Source organism: Notechis scutatus, chromosome 2 (genome assembly GCF_049901735.1).
Source record: "Notechis scutatus isolate UNSWTSFEM ecotype Mainland chromosome 2, rNotScu1.2, whole genome shotgun sequence".
In the NCBI taxonomy this organism is placed as follows: Eukaryota; Metazoa; Chordata; class Lepidosauria; order Squamata; family Elapidae; genus Notechis; species Notechis scutatus.
This window is the reverse complement of record NC_142010.1, coordinates 85,091,802-85,108,876: the sequence shown is the minus strand read 5'-3', so window position 1 is coordinate 85,108,876 and position 17,075 is coordinate 85,091,802. Positions and strand designations below refer to the sequence as shown.

Below are 17,075 nucleotides of genomic sequence, written 5' to 3'. Positions count from 1 at the left end.
TGCTTTGGGTGAATTATAACACTCAGTACAGGAAAATTGCAACTTTCCCCTTTGTAGCAGTGACTCTGCCACTTCCCCAAGTATGTTTCTTCCTGAATAGTTACGAGTGCTGAAAAGAAATTTCATTGGTCATGCGTGTGTGTGTGTGTGTGCGTGCGTGTGCGCACATGTGTGTACACATGTGTGTGCATGTGTGTGTGAGGGAGAAAGAGAGAGAGAGAGAGAGGAAGAGGAATATATGTTGATTGTAACTGCATATTTTATGGATGGAGAGGTGCTCAATCTGGAGCAAGAAAGAATCAGCTATGCAATACTACAGTTTGAATTAGCTGTTTCTTAGAGACACCACATCTCTTGGCTCCCTTTTTAAGGATATCAGGTGTTGTGAGCCCATCCAAATCAGATCTGAGCACCTTTCCCTCTTTGGTTCTGAATACTAAGGTAGTCCTTATCATACGATCACAACTGAGCCCAACATTTCTATTGTTAAGCAAGGTAGATGTTAGGTGAGTTCCCCCCCTGCCACTTTACAACTTTTCTTGCTGCAGTTGTTAATAAGCGACTCACTGCAGTTGTTAAGTTAGTAACCCAGTTGTCCAGTGAATTTGACTTCCACAATGGCTTTGCTGATCAGAAGGTCACAAAAGGTGATCCACTGCCATAGCTATAAATACATGCCAGTTGCCAGCTGTCCAAATTGTGATCATGTGGATCATGGGGGTGCTGCAACAGTTATAAGTGTGTAAAACGGTCTTAAGTCACTTTTTTCAGTGCCATTGTAACTTTGAATGGCCACTAAACAAATGGTTGTAAGTTGAGGACTACCTGTAGCAAAGTGACATGATGCCATATGATCACTATTTAGGCCAGGGGTCTCCAACCTCGGCAACTTTAAGTCTGGTGGACTTTAAGTCCCAGAATTCCCCAGCCAGCTTTGAAGTCCGCCAGGCTTAAAGTTGCTTAAGGTTGGGGACCCCTGATTTAGGCAATAAGTCAGTGGTTTCACTAGGAAGCTCAGAGAGTGTGAACCAAATGTTTAGTCTGCTTGGATTTTCTGTATTTCTTGTGTGAGAGAAGAGCCGCTTCTAATCCCCTTGTAGGGATCCCTTCGGTAGAAGTCAGCTAGCCTTTCCCCTTGTTATTTTGCATTCTTAATAGTTGTGAAAATAATTTTTCTCAGTATTGCAGTTATTCATCCACATTGATGAATGCTAATTGTTTGGTCTGCAAGAAAACCACCAAAGTTAGAGAGCCCCAAGGGCCCCTCATTTCATCCCTGAGCTATAAATATTCTCATGCTCAAACTTTGGTCAACATTTTGTATCAGATGCCTAATCTTTGAGGTCTTTCGATTGGCCCATTTAGGTGCAAGAGACCAGTGACTCAGTGTAGCCAGCTAAATTTAGAAATTATAAAGCAATCTTTGGATTCTCTCTAGGGTTGGCATCTCTTGGGTGAACGTTGTATCAGTGGTTGGCTTGGCTCATAATGAGGGATAAAATGCTTTGCAGAGTATTGAAATACCATGCAGGGCAAAACAGGTCCATAGTTAAGCCTATCTTGGCAATCAGCTGACCTGGTGTTGGGCAGGCCACTAGGTCTGGTAGGTATCAAAGTCTTTGTTTCTGCCTTTGAACTGAAAACATGTCTATTTGGATTCTTATTAATCTACATTCTTTAACCAGAGTCACCATGTACAATGCTTTGGCCCCAAACATCCTCACTTCCCATTGCTAACGTGTTATTTTATATCAACATGTTTATATTAAAAGTAAAAAAATAAAACCAACATGGGTGCTTTGTAATGATGAAATTTTCTAAAAGAATTTTTTTTATTTTTTAGGATTACTATAGACCTATAGCTTTTTCAACCACATCATCTCAGGATCATGAATATTATGCTGCGCATCACAGGTAAATGGGGGACCATATAATAAATTTGGCCAGTTGACTTCATTAAAGTTTTCATATGCAGAGATGAACACAGTCCCCGATGTGTGCTTTTCAGGCAGGGTCTAAGAAATTTCTTGCATTTAAGAAAGTTTAAGAAATTCTTGCCTTAAGAAAGTTCAAAGCATTCACAAAGATCCATCTCATCCTGGGCACCCTTTTTTGAACTATTACCATCTGGCAGACAGTACAGAATAATAAAAACAAGGACGAATAGGCTGAAAAACAGCTTCTATCCCAGGGTAGTAACTCTTTTGAATTCTACTGTATATTGCAATATTAATGCAATATCAAGGCTTTCAATTCAGTGTATAGAATGTGAAGGATGTGTGTTTCTGTTTATTTTCATAGTCATAATGTACACTGAAGATGGTATTTAATTTCGTTGTACAAGGTGCAATGACAATAAAGTAAACTAAATTTTCATATGCATTTCCCCTCACCCTAATCTTCTTTTGTTGTATCATTCCACCAAAGATTCTTTTTCATATTTCTCATTCATATGTACTATAATTACATATACTTCTGTGGTTTTCTGAACATCATTTTCTGCATTCTCTTCCAAAAGAAGCTTCCAGATCCTCTTTTCTCTGCCATCATCTAATACTTTTTTTAAAAGCCTTTGAACTTTTCCATCCTGCAGCTGTTTAATTTTTAGTTTCTTCTTTTATTTTTCTCCTTTTCTTACATTTCCATTTTTTTCCTCCAGTGTTGACTCTTGGCATTACCAAAAAATGGTTTGTTGCTCACACAAAAACTCTTATCTCTCTTGTATGTTTCCTGCCTTTCACCATAAACAATCAAAACAATCAAGGTTTTCACAGACTTATGCTTAAACTGTGTATTTCAAAAAGGACATTTTTCCAGATTGAACCAATAGCAGAAAATGCCTTGAAAAATTTGTCAGATTTATAACTTGCCATTTCATCGAAAATGCTTAGGGCAATTAACTACAAAATATATTAAATATGTGGTAATATACATATTAAGCAATCACATAATAATGTGATATAACTATTAGGTAAAAGCTGATTAGTGTAGTTATTTTCCCAGAAGTGACCTATAGCATTTTCTAGAGTAATCCAATCATTGTTATGCCAAAATAGCAGTAATGAAAACAGAAATTCTATCACTTCAGCAGAGCCTTGATGAGATTATGAAGACTGTGACAAGGCTGAGAAAAAATGGGAGGAATTATAGGCACGAACAATCAACAGGTGGCAGAGTTCATTAGTTACTTATAAATAGCAGCTCAGTCTAGGTAATAGAAAGCCTGAAAAGAAAAGATTTAAACTATCCAAGGTACCTTTTGTAATGTCCTCAATTATAAATGAAGCTGAAGTTTCCTATCAGTTTTCCTACATTCTGTACTTTAGCCCTAATGATGGCATTAAAAATTCTTCTTGCAATCTGGGTGCTTTTTTCTTCCTTGCTCATGACCTGCATTAGTGACCTTGTCAAAGATGCTGTAAGTCGTTAGAGGTTAGGGGCTGATGAAGTTTCCAACTTACTTGAATCAAAAAGAGGAGCACAGCTATTATACTAAACCATGCACAAACCTAACATCAATTTTCTTTTTTGCAACATCCACCCCCATCCGCATGCTTCTTTATAAAGACAAGTATTAGTATAGTGACTGCAGCCCAAGCAATATTTGCCACTATTACAAAACATAAACATAAACCAAGAAATATGTTTAAAATAATGAATGGGAACTAAACATTCTTTTGTTGGATAAGTTCTTCTGAATTCACATTTCAGCAGTTTTGGAATATAAAGTTTAACATAATAAAGGAATTAAACATGTAAACTTGTTTACAAAATAAAGTAGTATTTTGATAAGAAAAGGGTTCAGTCTCAACTCTGAAGGAACTGGGAAGACTATTTCAGCTGTGAAACTGTTAGGTGTCAGTAAATAGTAACAAAGCATTTGATGTACATAGGTCTCTTCAAATATCACCTGTGCAACTCAGTGCTTAGATAACTGATGTAAAACACTACTATTAAATTAATTCATACAAGTACATCTTTAGATGAATTTTTATAATTAACTTCTGGTGTGGTGTTTTTTTGGGGGATTTTTGAGAAAAAAAATACTAATCCCAATAGAACATGACTGAGACATGTGAAGTATTTATGGCACTTTCTATGATGTTACAGTAGTACTATTATACTAAATTTTTTGCACCCTTCAAAATTCTATGGCATTAAGTTTGGGTAGACGGGAAATAGAAAACAAGACTGTCCAAAGAAATTTTCAATACTGTTTCCAAATTAATAACATCTGGGGAAAGCTATTTAATTTTTTAAAGTTATTATTTTAGTATAAAATGTATATACTACTTGGTACATATGTAAGTGAGATTATGGTAGAGTGCAGCTCTAATTTTGTTTTTAAAGTTTGGAAAAATGACATCTAAAGAAGCCCTGGGATATAACCACAATATTTGGGTTTCTACAATATCCTAAACCAAAATTAAACAAAGTATATTGTGGCTTACTGCCATATGTAAACACAGCCCATGCATTGACTCATAAGAAGTATCATTTTTAAAAAAGAAGACTCTGTGGAATTGTATCATTCTGTATCTACTTTTTTGTTCCAGCTTCTCTGTGTCTGAGAAAGAAGATTCTGCGGACAGTGAAGACGATAAGAAATCCTTAGAGAATTTACACGGTCAGGAAGCTGAATTGTCTTTGTTCTCCAAAGAAAATAGTAAGAATTCTGAGCTGAAGCGAGAAATAAGTGAAAACTCAGAAGTGTTCAGTGATCCTGGGGGAACCCAGTGGCAGCACAGAGAGGAGGAAGATGCATCAGATCAATCAGAAAAGAGAACAGACAATTGCACAGCCCTATTAGACAAGGAAGAACCTCAACATTTGAGCCAACAGTTTGCAAATTTAAAAGTTCTGCAAAATGAACACGAGTTATCCGTAGCTCAGTCAAAATCTCAACAGGATCAAACGTATGGCCATCTTGCAGTTGAGGTTATTGCAGAAGACAGCTCTCTGGTTGATATTCTCATCCCTCATCCCTCGAGAAAGACTGTTTATGATCTTATGGAAGGACTTTTTCCTGTGAACACTTCAGTGATACGGAGGACTCACAGAAGGAATGGGGGAATTCAAGCTGCCCAAGAAAATGAGTAAGTTTAGGAAGCACAGAATTTTAAATTGAATGTAAGGGTAGAAACAAACGTGTACAGCACAATGGATGTTAGCAACTCTGTGGGTTGTCTGCAATTGGAAAAAATACATAGGTGCTTGAATATCATAGGCACAGTAGGTAGAGAGGCACGTTAATCTAATATGGCAAAAAATCAGGAGTCTTATAATAGCACCTTTTCCTGCTAACAAAATTTGCCTGAAGCTGGTGTGATTCTTTGGGAGTTTTGTTTTTGTTTTTACATGAACATACAGCATTTGTTAAAATATGTGACAGTATTCTGAAGGAAGGACTGTAATTTAGTGGTATTCAGCAGGTTCTGACCAGTTCTGGAGAACCGGTAGCAGAAATTTTGAGTAGTTCGGAGAACCGGCAAATACCACCTCTGACTGGAGATTTTGCAGTCTCCTTCCCCTGCCACGCCCACCAAGCCACGCCCACAGAACCGGTAGTAAAAAAAATTGAATCTTACCACTGGAGCACATGCTTTGTGTGTGGAAAGTCTGAGATTCAATCAAAGTAGAATATATTATGTAGATGAATAAATATTCTTATCTCAGATCAGATAGTTTGCAAAGATGGCAATTTTTTGACAGAAATGTCTGGTGTTTATATAATCAACTTAAAAAAAAAAAAGAGCACATGTAGGATCTAAGAGCCGTGGTGGTGCAGTGGTTAGAATGCAGTATTGCAGGCTAACACTGCCCATTGTCAGGAGTTTGATATTGACCAGCTCAAGATTGATTCAGCCTTCCATCCTTCTGAGGTCGGTAAAATGAGGACCCAGGTTGTTGGGGAAAATATGCTGAATCTGTAAACAGCTTAGAGAGGGCTGTAAAGCACTATGATGTGGTTTACAAGTCTAAGTGCTATTTCTATTGCCATCTGGTGGAACTGCATGGTGCAGAGGGCAACAAAACAATAGTTTCTTCCTTTATCAGATGTCTTCTTCTCTTCCTCATTTTATTATCTTTTTCTGTGATATTATCTCCAACTTTGAAAATGCAACCTTATAGCACTGGCTTCAATCCCAAGAAAGTTATTCTTTCAGAACTCTTCTCACTATAAACACCTGTTAGACAATATCCACTAATTGGTTGTCACAGTGTGACTGGGTTCTTTTGGAACTGAAGATACATTTAGGTTTTCAAGGATGACAATCCTTTCCGAAAGACTAGGACTTCATCAAAGATTCAAGTCCTCCATTCATAGCCAACCATCTCCCTCATTCTCCTCTTGAGTGAAGATACCATCTGTCTGGGATTTTGCTTGTCTTCCTCTAATAAATCACATGTTAACTTTTTTTCTCCCCTTTTGACTCAGGAACCAACAACTTATCTGCACAGCAATTTCAACTATACTCTCCAATTGTTGTCTCCAGCCATTCCCTTCTACAAGAGTCTTTGTAATTCACATTTTCTCTTCTTGTTCTCCCCTCCTTCTCTCCCCTACTCTTTCTCTCAAATTTTGGGTTACACCAACAGCATGACCCCTAGAAAGGCTCTCGTCCCCAAAACCTATTTATAAGGCTGGACCAATGGGACCACTGTCTACATCTGCCCCACAACTATCCTGGACAGCAGCCAGTTTAGCTCATCAGCCAGTTTAACATTAAACCTGCACATCATGGCTAGATCTAAATTTCTTCTCCCTTTTTTGCTAACTCACACTAGCACAGTAGCAGCCATACCAGGTCATTAAAAACTATACGCCACATTAGGAAAGCAAGTATTGTTCAGTATTGTTCAGTGGCTTAGCAGTCAAAACATACCTATGTTGCACTTGGAAATAGTTAAACAAGCATATACCATTCTGTTTCTGATATACATAAAAAACATTAGGTAGGATTGTGGATGTGGTACATATTTTTAAGGATCAATTTAAGTGCTTGGAAGAAAAATGGTCTAGAATAATCTAAACCAGGGCTATCAAACTTCCAGTCCACGGGTCGGATGCATGTCATATTGGCCATGTCCACGCCTGGTTTAGTGAAGGAGGGAAAGTCCCGATACGTCATGTGATGCCACTGTTATAAACTGTGTTTGACACTCCTGATCTGAACCATTTATTTGAATAATAACTTCTCTATTGGCTAATTGTTGTCACATGGTTTGGTTGATAATGTTGTGATTGTTTTAATTTTTGCAGCCAAAGAAGCAATGAGTGTGGAACAGATCCATATCATGGAACTGCAAATGAGCTTGGATACAGAGTAGAAGATGACATATTTCATACAAATCAAATCATGAATGAAAATAATGAAAATAAAGAAAGTCTTCCTGATGTAGACAGAATCACAAGTAAGAAAGTAAGTAGTTGAATGGCACAACAACCTTTACAAGTCTATTCACAGGAAAGTTCCCTTGAATTCAATAGAATTATTTTGTGGTAAATGTGCATTGTGTTGCTGAACAAACAAACAAAATGTGAACAAAATCCTGCTGAAAATATATTCACTTACAAGCAAAAAATTATATGAGGTGGCAAGCCATTTTGTCAGAATATCAGGCGAGGAATTATGGACACCATAGATACACTTTTATAAGACTGTAATGAATTTCCAATGCTTCACCTCCCCAAACTATAAAATACTTTCCTTGTACCATTTTTTTCAGAAAAGAAAAAATTAAATAGCCACCCAATAGTTGCTGAGTGACAAGAGAAAAACAGGACAAATATTTTAAAGTAAAAAGTTAGTTTATAAAAATGTGTGTCCTTCTGATTGGTTGGATCACACATAAAAATGTGTGTCCTTCTGATTGGTTGGATCAAAATGCTAGGGATTCCTAGCCAATATTTCCAACATATCTCAAGGACCAGATTGTAAAATCTTTCTTGGATTAGTTCATGATTCTGAACTGAATGAATTCAGTAACACAGGAAGCCACTGTAACACAGACCAATGTAACATGAAGTGGTTTGCACTGAACCATGACAAAATGTTATTTGTAGATTTGCCACATTGAAGGTAAAGCTGACTCTTTTTAAACTTCTTTGGTGCCAGAGTTAACCTTGACTGCTCAGCCCAAACAAGGAATACTGAAAAAACAAAGAGCTGAAATCTTCATACTACCATTTTGATCAGGATCAGATCCAAAATTACAAATTTTGGAAGAAGTCTTAGGTGGTACTAATAAACAAATTGGGAGTTATATCATATGGCCACCTCATTAGTTTGGCTGAAGGATTGGGTGAATTTAACCAACAAAAGAATACTATTTTTAGAAGGCCACGATTTACAAAGGGGTGGCACGCTTTTTAAAAATCCTGTAAATCTTTGTATCTGTTATGTCAGATAAGAAAATATTTTAGTCAAAAAATTTCTATTCTGTTCTTCAATGTGCTTCCAAAATCCAGTTCCTAATTCATTGATTCTTTTTAAGATATCTTTCTTAAATTTAGTTCAGGCTCTGCGAGACCTTCAAGGTAGTCCAAACAAGCAATCAAAACTACAAGTGCTAACACTATCTTTATTTTGAGGTTACGGAAATAGAAGCTTGCAAATCCCTCCTTTTCCTTTCCACTAGGGATTGTCCCTTCTGGGTGCTTTTCGTATCCTGCTCCCTTATGTGGACTGAGGTATCTTTTGTCTAATCCACATCTTTTCCTCCTGTCTCCCAAGGTTATTCGCACAGCCTGTTACAGATTTTCAGCTGTTTTTCTTCTTGCAGAAGCAGCTTATTTTGAGCATCCAGTCAAAATTGCAGACTCTTCAGGACGAGAGGGAACTTATCCAGTCTGAAGCTCTGGAACATGCTGCTCACGGGAAGGTGCTGGAATCCCTGGTGCAAGATCTATGTAAACCCAATGAATTTGAGCGCTACCTGATGTTCATGGGCGATTTAGAAAAAGTTGTGAGCTTGCTGCTGTGTCTCTCCACCCGCCTTGCCCGGATTCACAATGCTATGGGGAAAATGGATGAAAACACCGATGCTGAGGAAAAAGTGAGTGCCAGGAAAGATACTGTAGAGTTTTGTACTATTGTATCTTTCAAATATGTCCTGGTGCTTCTTTCTCAGTTGCCCAGGGAACTGAAGTGAAGTCTTTGTCTATTGTTGAAAGGCTGGGGATCCAAGAAACTTTACACAGGGTTGGGGTAGAAGATGAAATATGATGGGACATGAGTAGATCCTTTCTTTTTTTGTCATTGTTCCCTTTAAAATTACCTCTTCTTCCATTTTTTAAATCCAAATGAACAGAAAAGCACCTGGAATTAAACTGAAAAAACAACTGAAAAATGTATTTTTTTTTTAAACTTTAAGTGGCAGCTGTCCACAACTGTTTTTCAGTATGGTGAAACATCTAATTTGGTCCTTCGTGCTTGGATTCAGTCAAGCAAGAAAAGGAGATTCTAGTTAAATTTATCTGCTACACATGGTGTCACTAATCATAAGATACAAGGAATTTGCAGAAACATCCCAGAAGGAATCAGTAATTCTTACTTTATGTTATATTCACATTACATTTTACCTATTAACCCTGTTTTGGTCATGTTTACCTTCAGGAATCCTTAAATGAGCGGTACCGACTTTTATCCAGGCAGCGGGAAGATGCAAAGGATTTGAAGGAGAATTTGGATCGCAGAGAAAGGGTGGTGTCAGGCATTCTTTCCCAGTACATGACTGAGAATCAGCTCCAGGACTACAAACACTTTATTCAGGAGAAGATTACTCTACTGATTGAACAAAAGGACCTTGAGGAACATGTTAAATTTCTTGAAGAACAACTGGAGAGATTAGAGAAGAGTATTCTTCCTTAAAACCCTATTATTTGCTCTTGCTTTCCTAAATATCTATTAACAAAGCATCATTTAAGATGTGAGCAATGGCACCTTTTGATTATTTCTAGCAATCCATCACAAGATCCCATTGACAAAGGCTACATTGGCTCAGGCATACAGTATATTCTTAGAAGGAAAAGACAAAACCTTCACTGCAGATAGCACTTTAAAAAAAAATATATCTTGAAATGACTGGTACAATGTGCATTGTCTTTTCACAAGGAATTAATGTGATCCTTTCTTCTTTATTGACTGCAGTCTGTTTTTTTCCAGACTGATTATAATAATAATAATTCCATAAATATATTTTATGATATATTCAATGTTTATCATTGTCTATTCTTATTTTTTTTTAATCCCAAACAACATCGATATCACTTCCATTGTTATTTATATTTACTGCCAGGTGTTATTTTAAAATCACATGTTTTGTTCTTGAGGCTCTTTCAATAAAAAATATACCTTGGTTATGGACATGCTAATCTAATTTACACTCTTACTGTCAGGTATTCAGTGTTTTAAGATTGTAGCATAGCAAGGGCTGGTTCTGAAGTCATGATAACCATTGCTGGTTTCATCAATCTTTATGGAGTAAGCCACCATTAGCCCAATGTCTTCAGGCTTAACTATAGTTACAGTAACCATTCACCTTTATTAGTCCTTTATTTCAGAAAGCTGTTCACTAGATTTATGTAATTGATTTATTCTTGTTGCTTTTCTCTTGAATTTTCCTTGGTAAAGCAAAATTATAAATGTGACCTTTTATTTTATGAACTTCTTTCAGGTTTGGCTCTTCTTCAGGCTTGTCCTTTATTTTTTCCAAGGAAATATGGTCACCGTAACTATAATTCAATTCACACCAAATTATGGATTGGAATCTGTGAACACAGGTCATCTCTTATTTATCCAGTATTATTTAACAGCATCAAAGATACTGAAAGTATAGAATAGCTATGAACCAGAAAGAGTTCCAGCATGCAATAGCACTTAGATTTAATACCACTTTAGCAATAGCAATATTGCCTCCCAACACTTAGATTTATATACCACTTTACAGTGCTTTACAGCCCTTTCTAAGCGGTTTACAGAATCAGCCTATTGCCTCCCAACAATCTGGGTCCTCATTTTACCGACCTTAGAAGGATGGAAGGCTGAGTCAACCTTGAGCCGGTGAGAATCAAACTGCCAAACTTCAGGCAGACAGCAGTCAGCAGAAGTAGCCTGCAGTACTGCATTCTTACCACTGCACCACACTGGCTCTTAAGTAAATGAATTCTAGAGGTTTATAATGATATTCATCTAGTCAGGAGCCCTTGAATGGGGCGGCTGTGACTTGCTCTTAGCAGTCCTGACCTTAATACAGAATTTCCCTCTTCCTCTAATACTGTTGAAGGTCAGCCTCAGGATGGAGTAAAATCAATGAGATTTTGCCCCTCAATTCTTTGGAAGGAATAGAGACAAATGGAGGCAGGAGAGGGATGGGTAATGGGGATAGCAAATTCCATGCAAGACTAGTTTTCTGCACAATGTTTTCTCATGAATCATGTAAATGCTGTCTGCTGAGCCTGGTGACGCCACCCACATCAGCTAGCACCAAAACTGAAATGAAGCAAACAAATAATTTTCAGTACTACTTAAATGCATTGTGCCTTGAAAATCCTGGGTTTTTTCCACTATATAGTTCCAAAAGAATGCAGCGCCAAGCTGCCATATGGTCAGTTATTAACTGTTTTGCCACATCCTACTTTCAAACACCCACTATCATTTACACATTATTTTAAGTGATTTTGCCTTAACTGAAGGACAAGTAAAGGGTGCCAGGTATGTAAAGCATGGATTGGATCCCTAATTGATAGGTCAAAGGTGAGCAGTAAAAGTACACACGTTTATTTAAAAATAAGTGCCACATTGTTCACTGAGTTATAGGCCAGATCGATACCTTCTGACTGACCTGCATAAGTCTAAGCCATGCAACATTTCTTGAGTACAAGAACAGACATCAAGGTCCCCAATTTCTCCTCACCCCATGCATATACACTTGAGCCAGAGTTTGGAAGTTGGATGTTGGTTCAAGTTAGTTCAAAAATACTATTTTCCCTCCTGAGCTACCATAAATATCCCAATAATTGATGTACAACTAGAATCATTCCAATTGCAATGGAAAGTGCACGCTGAAAAGGAGAATGTGTGTGTGTGCATGTGTGTATCTTGGCAGAAACACTATGGTTTCCCAAAGTAGTACTACGTTTCAGAGAAAGAAACCCAAAATAAGAGACTGCACAGTCCAGAATTGGATCTGGAGCAGTGGTGGGATTCAAAAATTTTTACTATTGGTTCTGTGGGCATGGCTTGGTGGACATTGCAGGTGAAGGATACTGGAAAACCCCATTCCCTCCCCACCCCTGGGGGAAGGTTACTGCAAAATCCCATTCCCTCCCAACGCCACTAACCTGCTTTCCAGCTCCTTTCTCCTCTGCAGGGCAACAAAAGAAGACCCATCTGATCAGCTGGGACTCTGGAGGCAGAGAATAAATGGGGGCGGAGCCAGTCAGAGGTGGTATTTGCCGGTTCTTTGAACTACTCAAAATTTCCGCTTCCGGTTCTCCAGAACTGATCAGAACCTGCTGAATACCACCTCTGTAAACATTCCTCTCTCCAATGGGCGTTTGCTCCTAGCCTGCTGGGCTGCTATGTTCTCAGCTGGTCAGTAGCTTCCATTTCTTCCAATTGATCCAACAATAGTCCATAAGGAACATGGAATCTAGTAATCCCCTTGCCACCATATTGTCCACATCCCCACCTTTTCTGTTAACACACTTCAGTCTTTTGTTTCATCCTTTTATCTCCCAGAGGGGGTGAAGCATACTGTATTTTCTTCTTTTTCCTACTCTGTGCCCACCATACTACAATTATGGCTCCCTTTCTGTTAAAAAAAAAATCTTTACATTGAAACATAGTCGCACCGGAACAAAACTACGAAGCTTTGACAAATGCAACTTCTTTGCTTTTGTGAAATGAATTCTTCATTACCCTGCTGTTTTTATGGACCTACAGTTGAATGAAGAAACATCTTTTCCTTCTTTTAATCACCATTTTATCAAAACAAAAATGCTATGATGGGGAGGAACAGAAAAGACTTGAGTTAGTCTCAAACAAGAGAACGTGGGAAGGGGCTTGGGAAGACATCCATGTGTGAAAATGTCTCAGAAAGCAAAGGAAAAGAAGAACTAGTGAGAGATGAACAATCTGTAAAAGAAAACAACAGACAACAGATGCATCCGCCCTGACACAGACTGGCCAGCAAGGGCTTCTGGTGTCCCTAGTCCAGATTAAATACCAACCTGGCCCCATTACCAAACTATTTGGTCCCAACTGTAATTTGTTAAGTCCGCTTTGGAACAGCCTAAGGGACTAGCCACTTGAGGGACCTTGTGACCATAAAGCACACTAATAGTAATAAGGGAGAGGGTATAGAAAACCCTGCTTGCTTCTCTCTACTGGATGATTAGGATTTTGTCCCCTAGATCTGTTAACTTTAATTCAGAGATTCTGCAGATGTTGACTATTTCAGTTATTTGAAAAAATGAGAACTTTTTCAGAGACATTATTAACTCTGCTTGAGCCTGGGGCCCTGGATATGTAAGGCAGCCTTATTATCTACCAGAGGCAGACCTCTGTAGTTTTAAACTCATCTGCTCTCTTTCATTCCACCCCCCACTCCACGTTTAAGCATTTTAAACACTTCGAAACATTTCCTGCAAGGTGAAAGAGCACCTTCTAGTGGCCAAAATCACCCCTTCCTTCTTATTCCATCTGGCCTTCTAGCTGGGAATCCAGTAACTATCCTAATCTTTTTTTGGTAAGCGCAGTAGAGTGCAGGAAAGTGCAACCACAGCTTATATGCAAAGAGGGAGGAAAAAAACCAACAACTCCAGATAAAATCTCAGTAGCAGTCCAATCCTATAAATACCTGTTCCCAGGTAAGTAGGTTAAAGTTGACAGGGCAGGTATATTAGGAGGTATCAAATTGGAGCTGCAGAAATCCGAGTGACCACTAGATACAGGTAGTCCTCACAATTTAGCCCAAAATTTATGTTGCTGAGCAAGACAGTGTTGTTAAGTGAATTTTGCCTCATTTCACAAACTTTCTTGCCCCAGTTAAGTGACTCATTGCAGTTTAGTTAGTAACATGTCTGTTAAGTGAATCTTACCTCCCCATTGACTCTGTCAGAAAGTCCCAAAAGGTGATCACATGACTCCCCATTGACTCTGTCAGAAAGTCCCAAAAGGTGATCACATGACTTCAGCACAATTCAACCCTCATAAATACTTACCAGTTGCCAAGGGTCTGAATTTTGTTCCCATGACCACACAGGGATGCTGCGGTGGTTGTAAGTGTGAAAAATGATCATAAGCACTTTTTTCAAGGCCATTGTAACTTCAAACAGTTCCTAAAGGAATAGTTGTAAGTCAAGGACTACCTGTAGTAGCAAAGAATAAAATATTTCTTTATACTTCTGCATCCATGAAATGACACCTAGACTTCTGGTAACCTTGTATAGCTGAAAATCTCCACCTTGTAGTCCTTTTTGTCTCTACCTCACAATCTTGTTTTGCCTATAAACAAGTTGTGTGCTATTTGATTCGTCCTCAACGGAACATTTATACCACAAACACCTGAATCCTGTTCTCCCTTTGGGAGGGAGAGCAATTGCTGTTGTTTTTGTTATCGTTCCATCTCAAGCCTCTGGATTACTGTCCCATTTCAAACCACTCTCAGAGTTTCAAAGAGAGTAGGAATAAGAGCACCAACAAGGGAGCAGGGCAGCCCAAAACCTGTCCAGTCCAGGCAAACATAGCAAGATGGAAAACATTCTGACCTTTTGTGCTACAGAAAGCCTGCATGAAAACGTTTATATGTTTATCAATTTTTTTTTTAAAAAAACTCCTCTTATGTAAATATTTTTTTTATTATAAAGCCCTAATCAACTTTATATAATGAGGTTTTATTATTGTTGCCATGCATTTTCTCTTTATATAGTATTGCTGTTTTATTTGAGGACTTTTTTAAAAAATTAACAGTATGACAGTATATCAAACATAAAATAAAATTGTACAGCAAAGCTTGAAACAATTAGCAGTGTGAAGGAGATTCCAGGTGATTTTTACAAGCCATGGCTACTGTTAAAAATTTGGTCATCACTTTGGAAATGGCTGAACTTTGATCTCATAGGAAGCAATACCTCCTAGGGCCTATGGAACACATTTACCTTCCTACTGAAATGGTACCTATTTATCTACTCACCTTTGCATGGCTTTGAACTGCTAGGTGGGCAGGAAATGGGGCAAGTGATGGGAGCTCACCCCCATTGCTTGGCGCTTGGGTCTTGAACCCGGACTGTCAGATTTCTAGCTGACAAACTTGGTGTCTTTAACCACTAAGCTATTGTGTCCTTCTCCCATTTCACTTCTGTGCAGCATTGTTAGATTTGTATCTTGTTCTCTCCTTCTATTTTTTCAATAAGGTGGATTGGGCTGGGTTGAGATAATGTGTGGCTGAGAGACATTCAGCTGCCTTTCATGCCTAAGAAGTCAAAATCTCCTGGTTTCTTGTTCAGTACCTTAATTGGTACACCAGACTGGCCCTCTTTGGATTTGTACGGAAGGAAAGACAACAGAAAAGCAAAAATATTGGTTCAAGTAAGAGGACAGGAGAATCTAGCACAGACTAAAGGCCTGTTTAGCCCAGCATCTCATAAAGATGCATGAAAGAAACTGGGTTATATCAGCAGTAGGTATAGCTCTTCAGCTATTCGATCCCAACAGCTCACATTAGCTGCCATGTTGAAATAGTGAAGATGGTTATTGCTGCTGCTGCTGCTCATATATGCTTCATTGTGTAAGACTTTTGAAAAGCTGTTGAGTACATCCAAGGTATCAAAGTCCATCTATGGAAATGATGCAGTTATCTTTCCCCAACCTCACCCATTATTATATTTGGAATGATCATGTTGCATGCAAATGTAAACTTTGAACCCATGAGTCATGATTAAGGCACTAATTGTGAATGGCTAAATTTGTATTCCCCCCCCTTTCAGCTAAAATAAAGATTTGGGGGCTAAATCAGTATTAGATTAAGCCAGCACGCCCCTTTATATCCCACCATCCAGATTTTGTTCACAAAGATCTGCAAATGTGTGCTCAAGTTACTACCTCAGCCATTACATTTTGAAAAAAAAAATCTTGTCTCTGCATTATATCTACTTTCATTTCACAGGATCTGCAAATAAACTTGGAACAGTCAGTTATTATTTCTCATATACCTTTATTTCTACTGATAATTTGAAGTTAAACATTAATTATCCAATGAAGGAGCTTTTCTTATATAAAATATTGTGATTTTGATATAATGTGCAGTGTAAGTGGGGATAGAAATAGTGCTTGATGAATTCAACAACTAAAAGCAGTTGGTTGTTTGAAAGCCCCAGGCTGGTGCTTTCAGCTTCGTGCCAGTGCAAAAGGGAAAAGACCCGAACAACACACACACACACACACGATATATGTATAGTGTCTGAGAGATTTGTATTAGGAAAAATTGGTTTCCAGTGGGTCTGGGCACACCATGAATATGATTTGAAAAGTGCTTCAGATCTCGTGTGAACACTGAACATCTCTGCTATTAATTAAAGAAGGCTTCTGCATGGCCTTAAAAATGTAGTTAGTTAAAGGAAAGATATCAGTGAGGCAAAGACCTTTTTTTAATTAGCAAAAATGTGACTGCTCATCTCTGCACATGAGACAAAGCATGTTCTTCTGAATCATTTCCAAAGCATGCACAGTTTCCACAGTAGGAAGTACCTTTATCCTACATACTTTTGCATAAGGTGTTGGGGGGGGGGGGAATAAGACAACAAATGTAAGGCATATTTTATTGCCATTGGGAATTATATTTAATTTCCCAAATAGTAATATGTATGTATGTATGTATGTATGTATGTATGTATGTATGTATGTATGTATGGTATTCAGCTTTGTTCAGGTATTTTCCCACGTCATTATAGTTGTGCTTTTAAAGTTGTAGCAATGTTTCGGCAGAATCTCATCTGCCATCATCAGGCTTCTGTATTGTGATGATGTAGCCTGATGATGGCAGATGAGATTCTGCTGAAACGTTGCTAC

The 17,075-nt window shown here is 38.1% G+C and overlaps 1 protein-coding gene across 2 annotated transcripts in view; it reads left to right on the top strand.

Annotated features, from left to right (window-relative positions):
* SHROOM1 (shroom family member 1) overlaps positions 1-10,085 on the top strand; it is a 38,620-nt gene extending 28,535 nt beyond the window's left edge. For both annotated transcript variants that reach the window (XM_087955356.1, XM_087955357.1), the window contains 5 exons: positions 1,844-1,914; positions 4,557-5,096; positions 7,265-7,424; positions 8,788-9,060; positions 9,621-10,085. In XM_087955356.1, coding sequence (XP_087811482.1) covers positions 1,844-1,914; positions 4,557-5,096; positions 7,265-7,424; positions 8,788-9,060; positions 9,621-9,875 — 1,299 coding nt within the window. In that variant the 3' untranslated portion in view covers positions 9,876-10,085. The remainder of the gene's footprint in view (positions 1-1,843; positions 1,915-4,556; positions 5,097-7,264; positions 7,425-8,787; positions 9,061-9,620) is intronic.
* Positions 10,086-17,075: the final 6,990 nt, after the last annotated feature.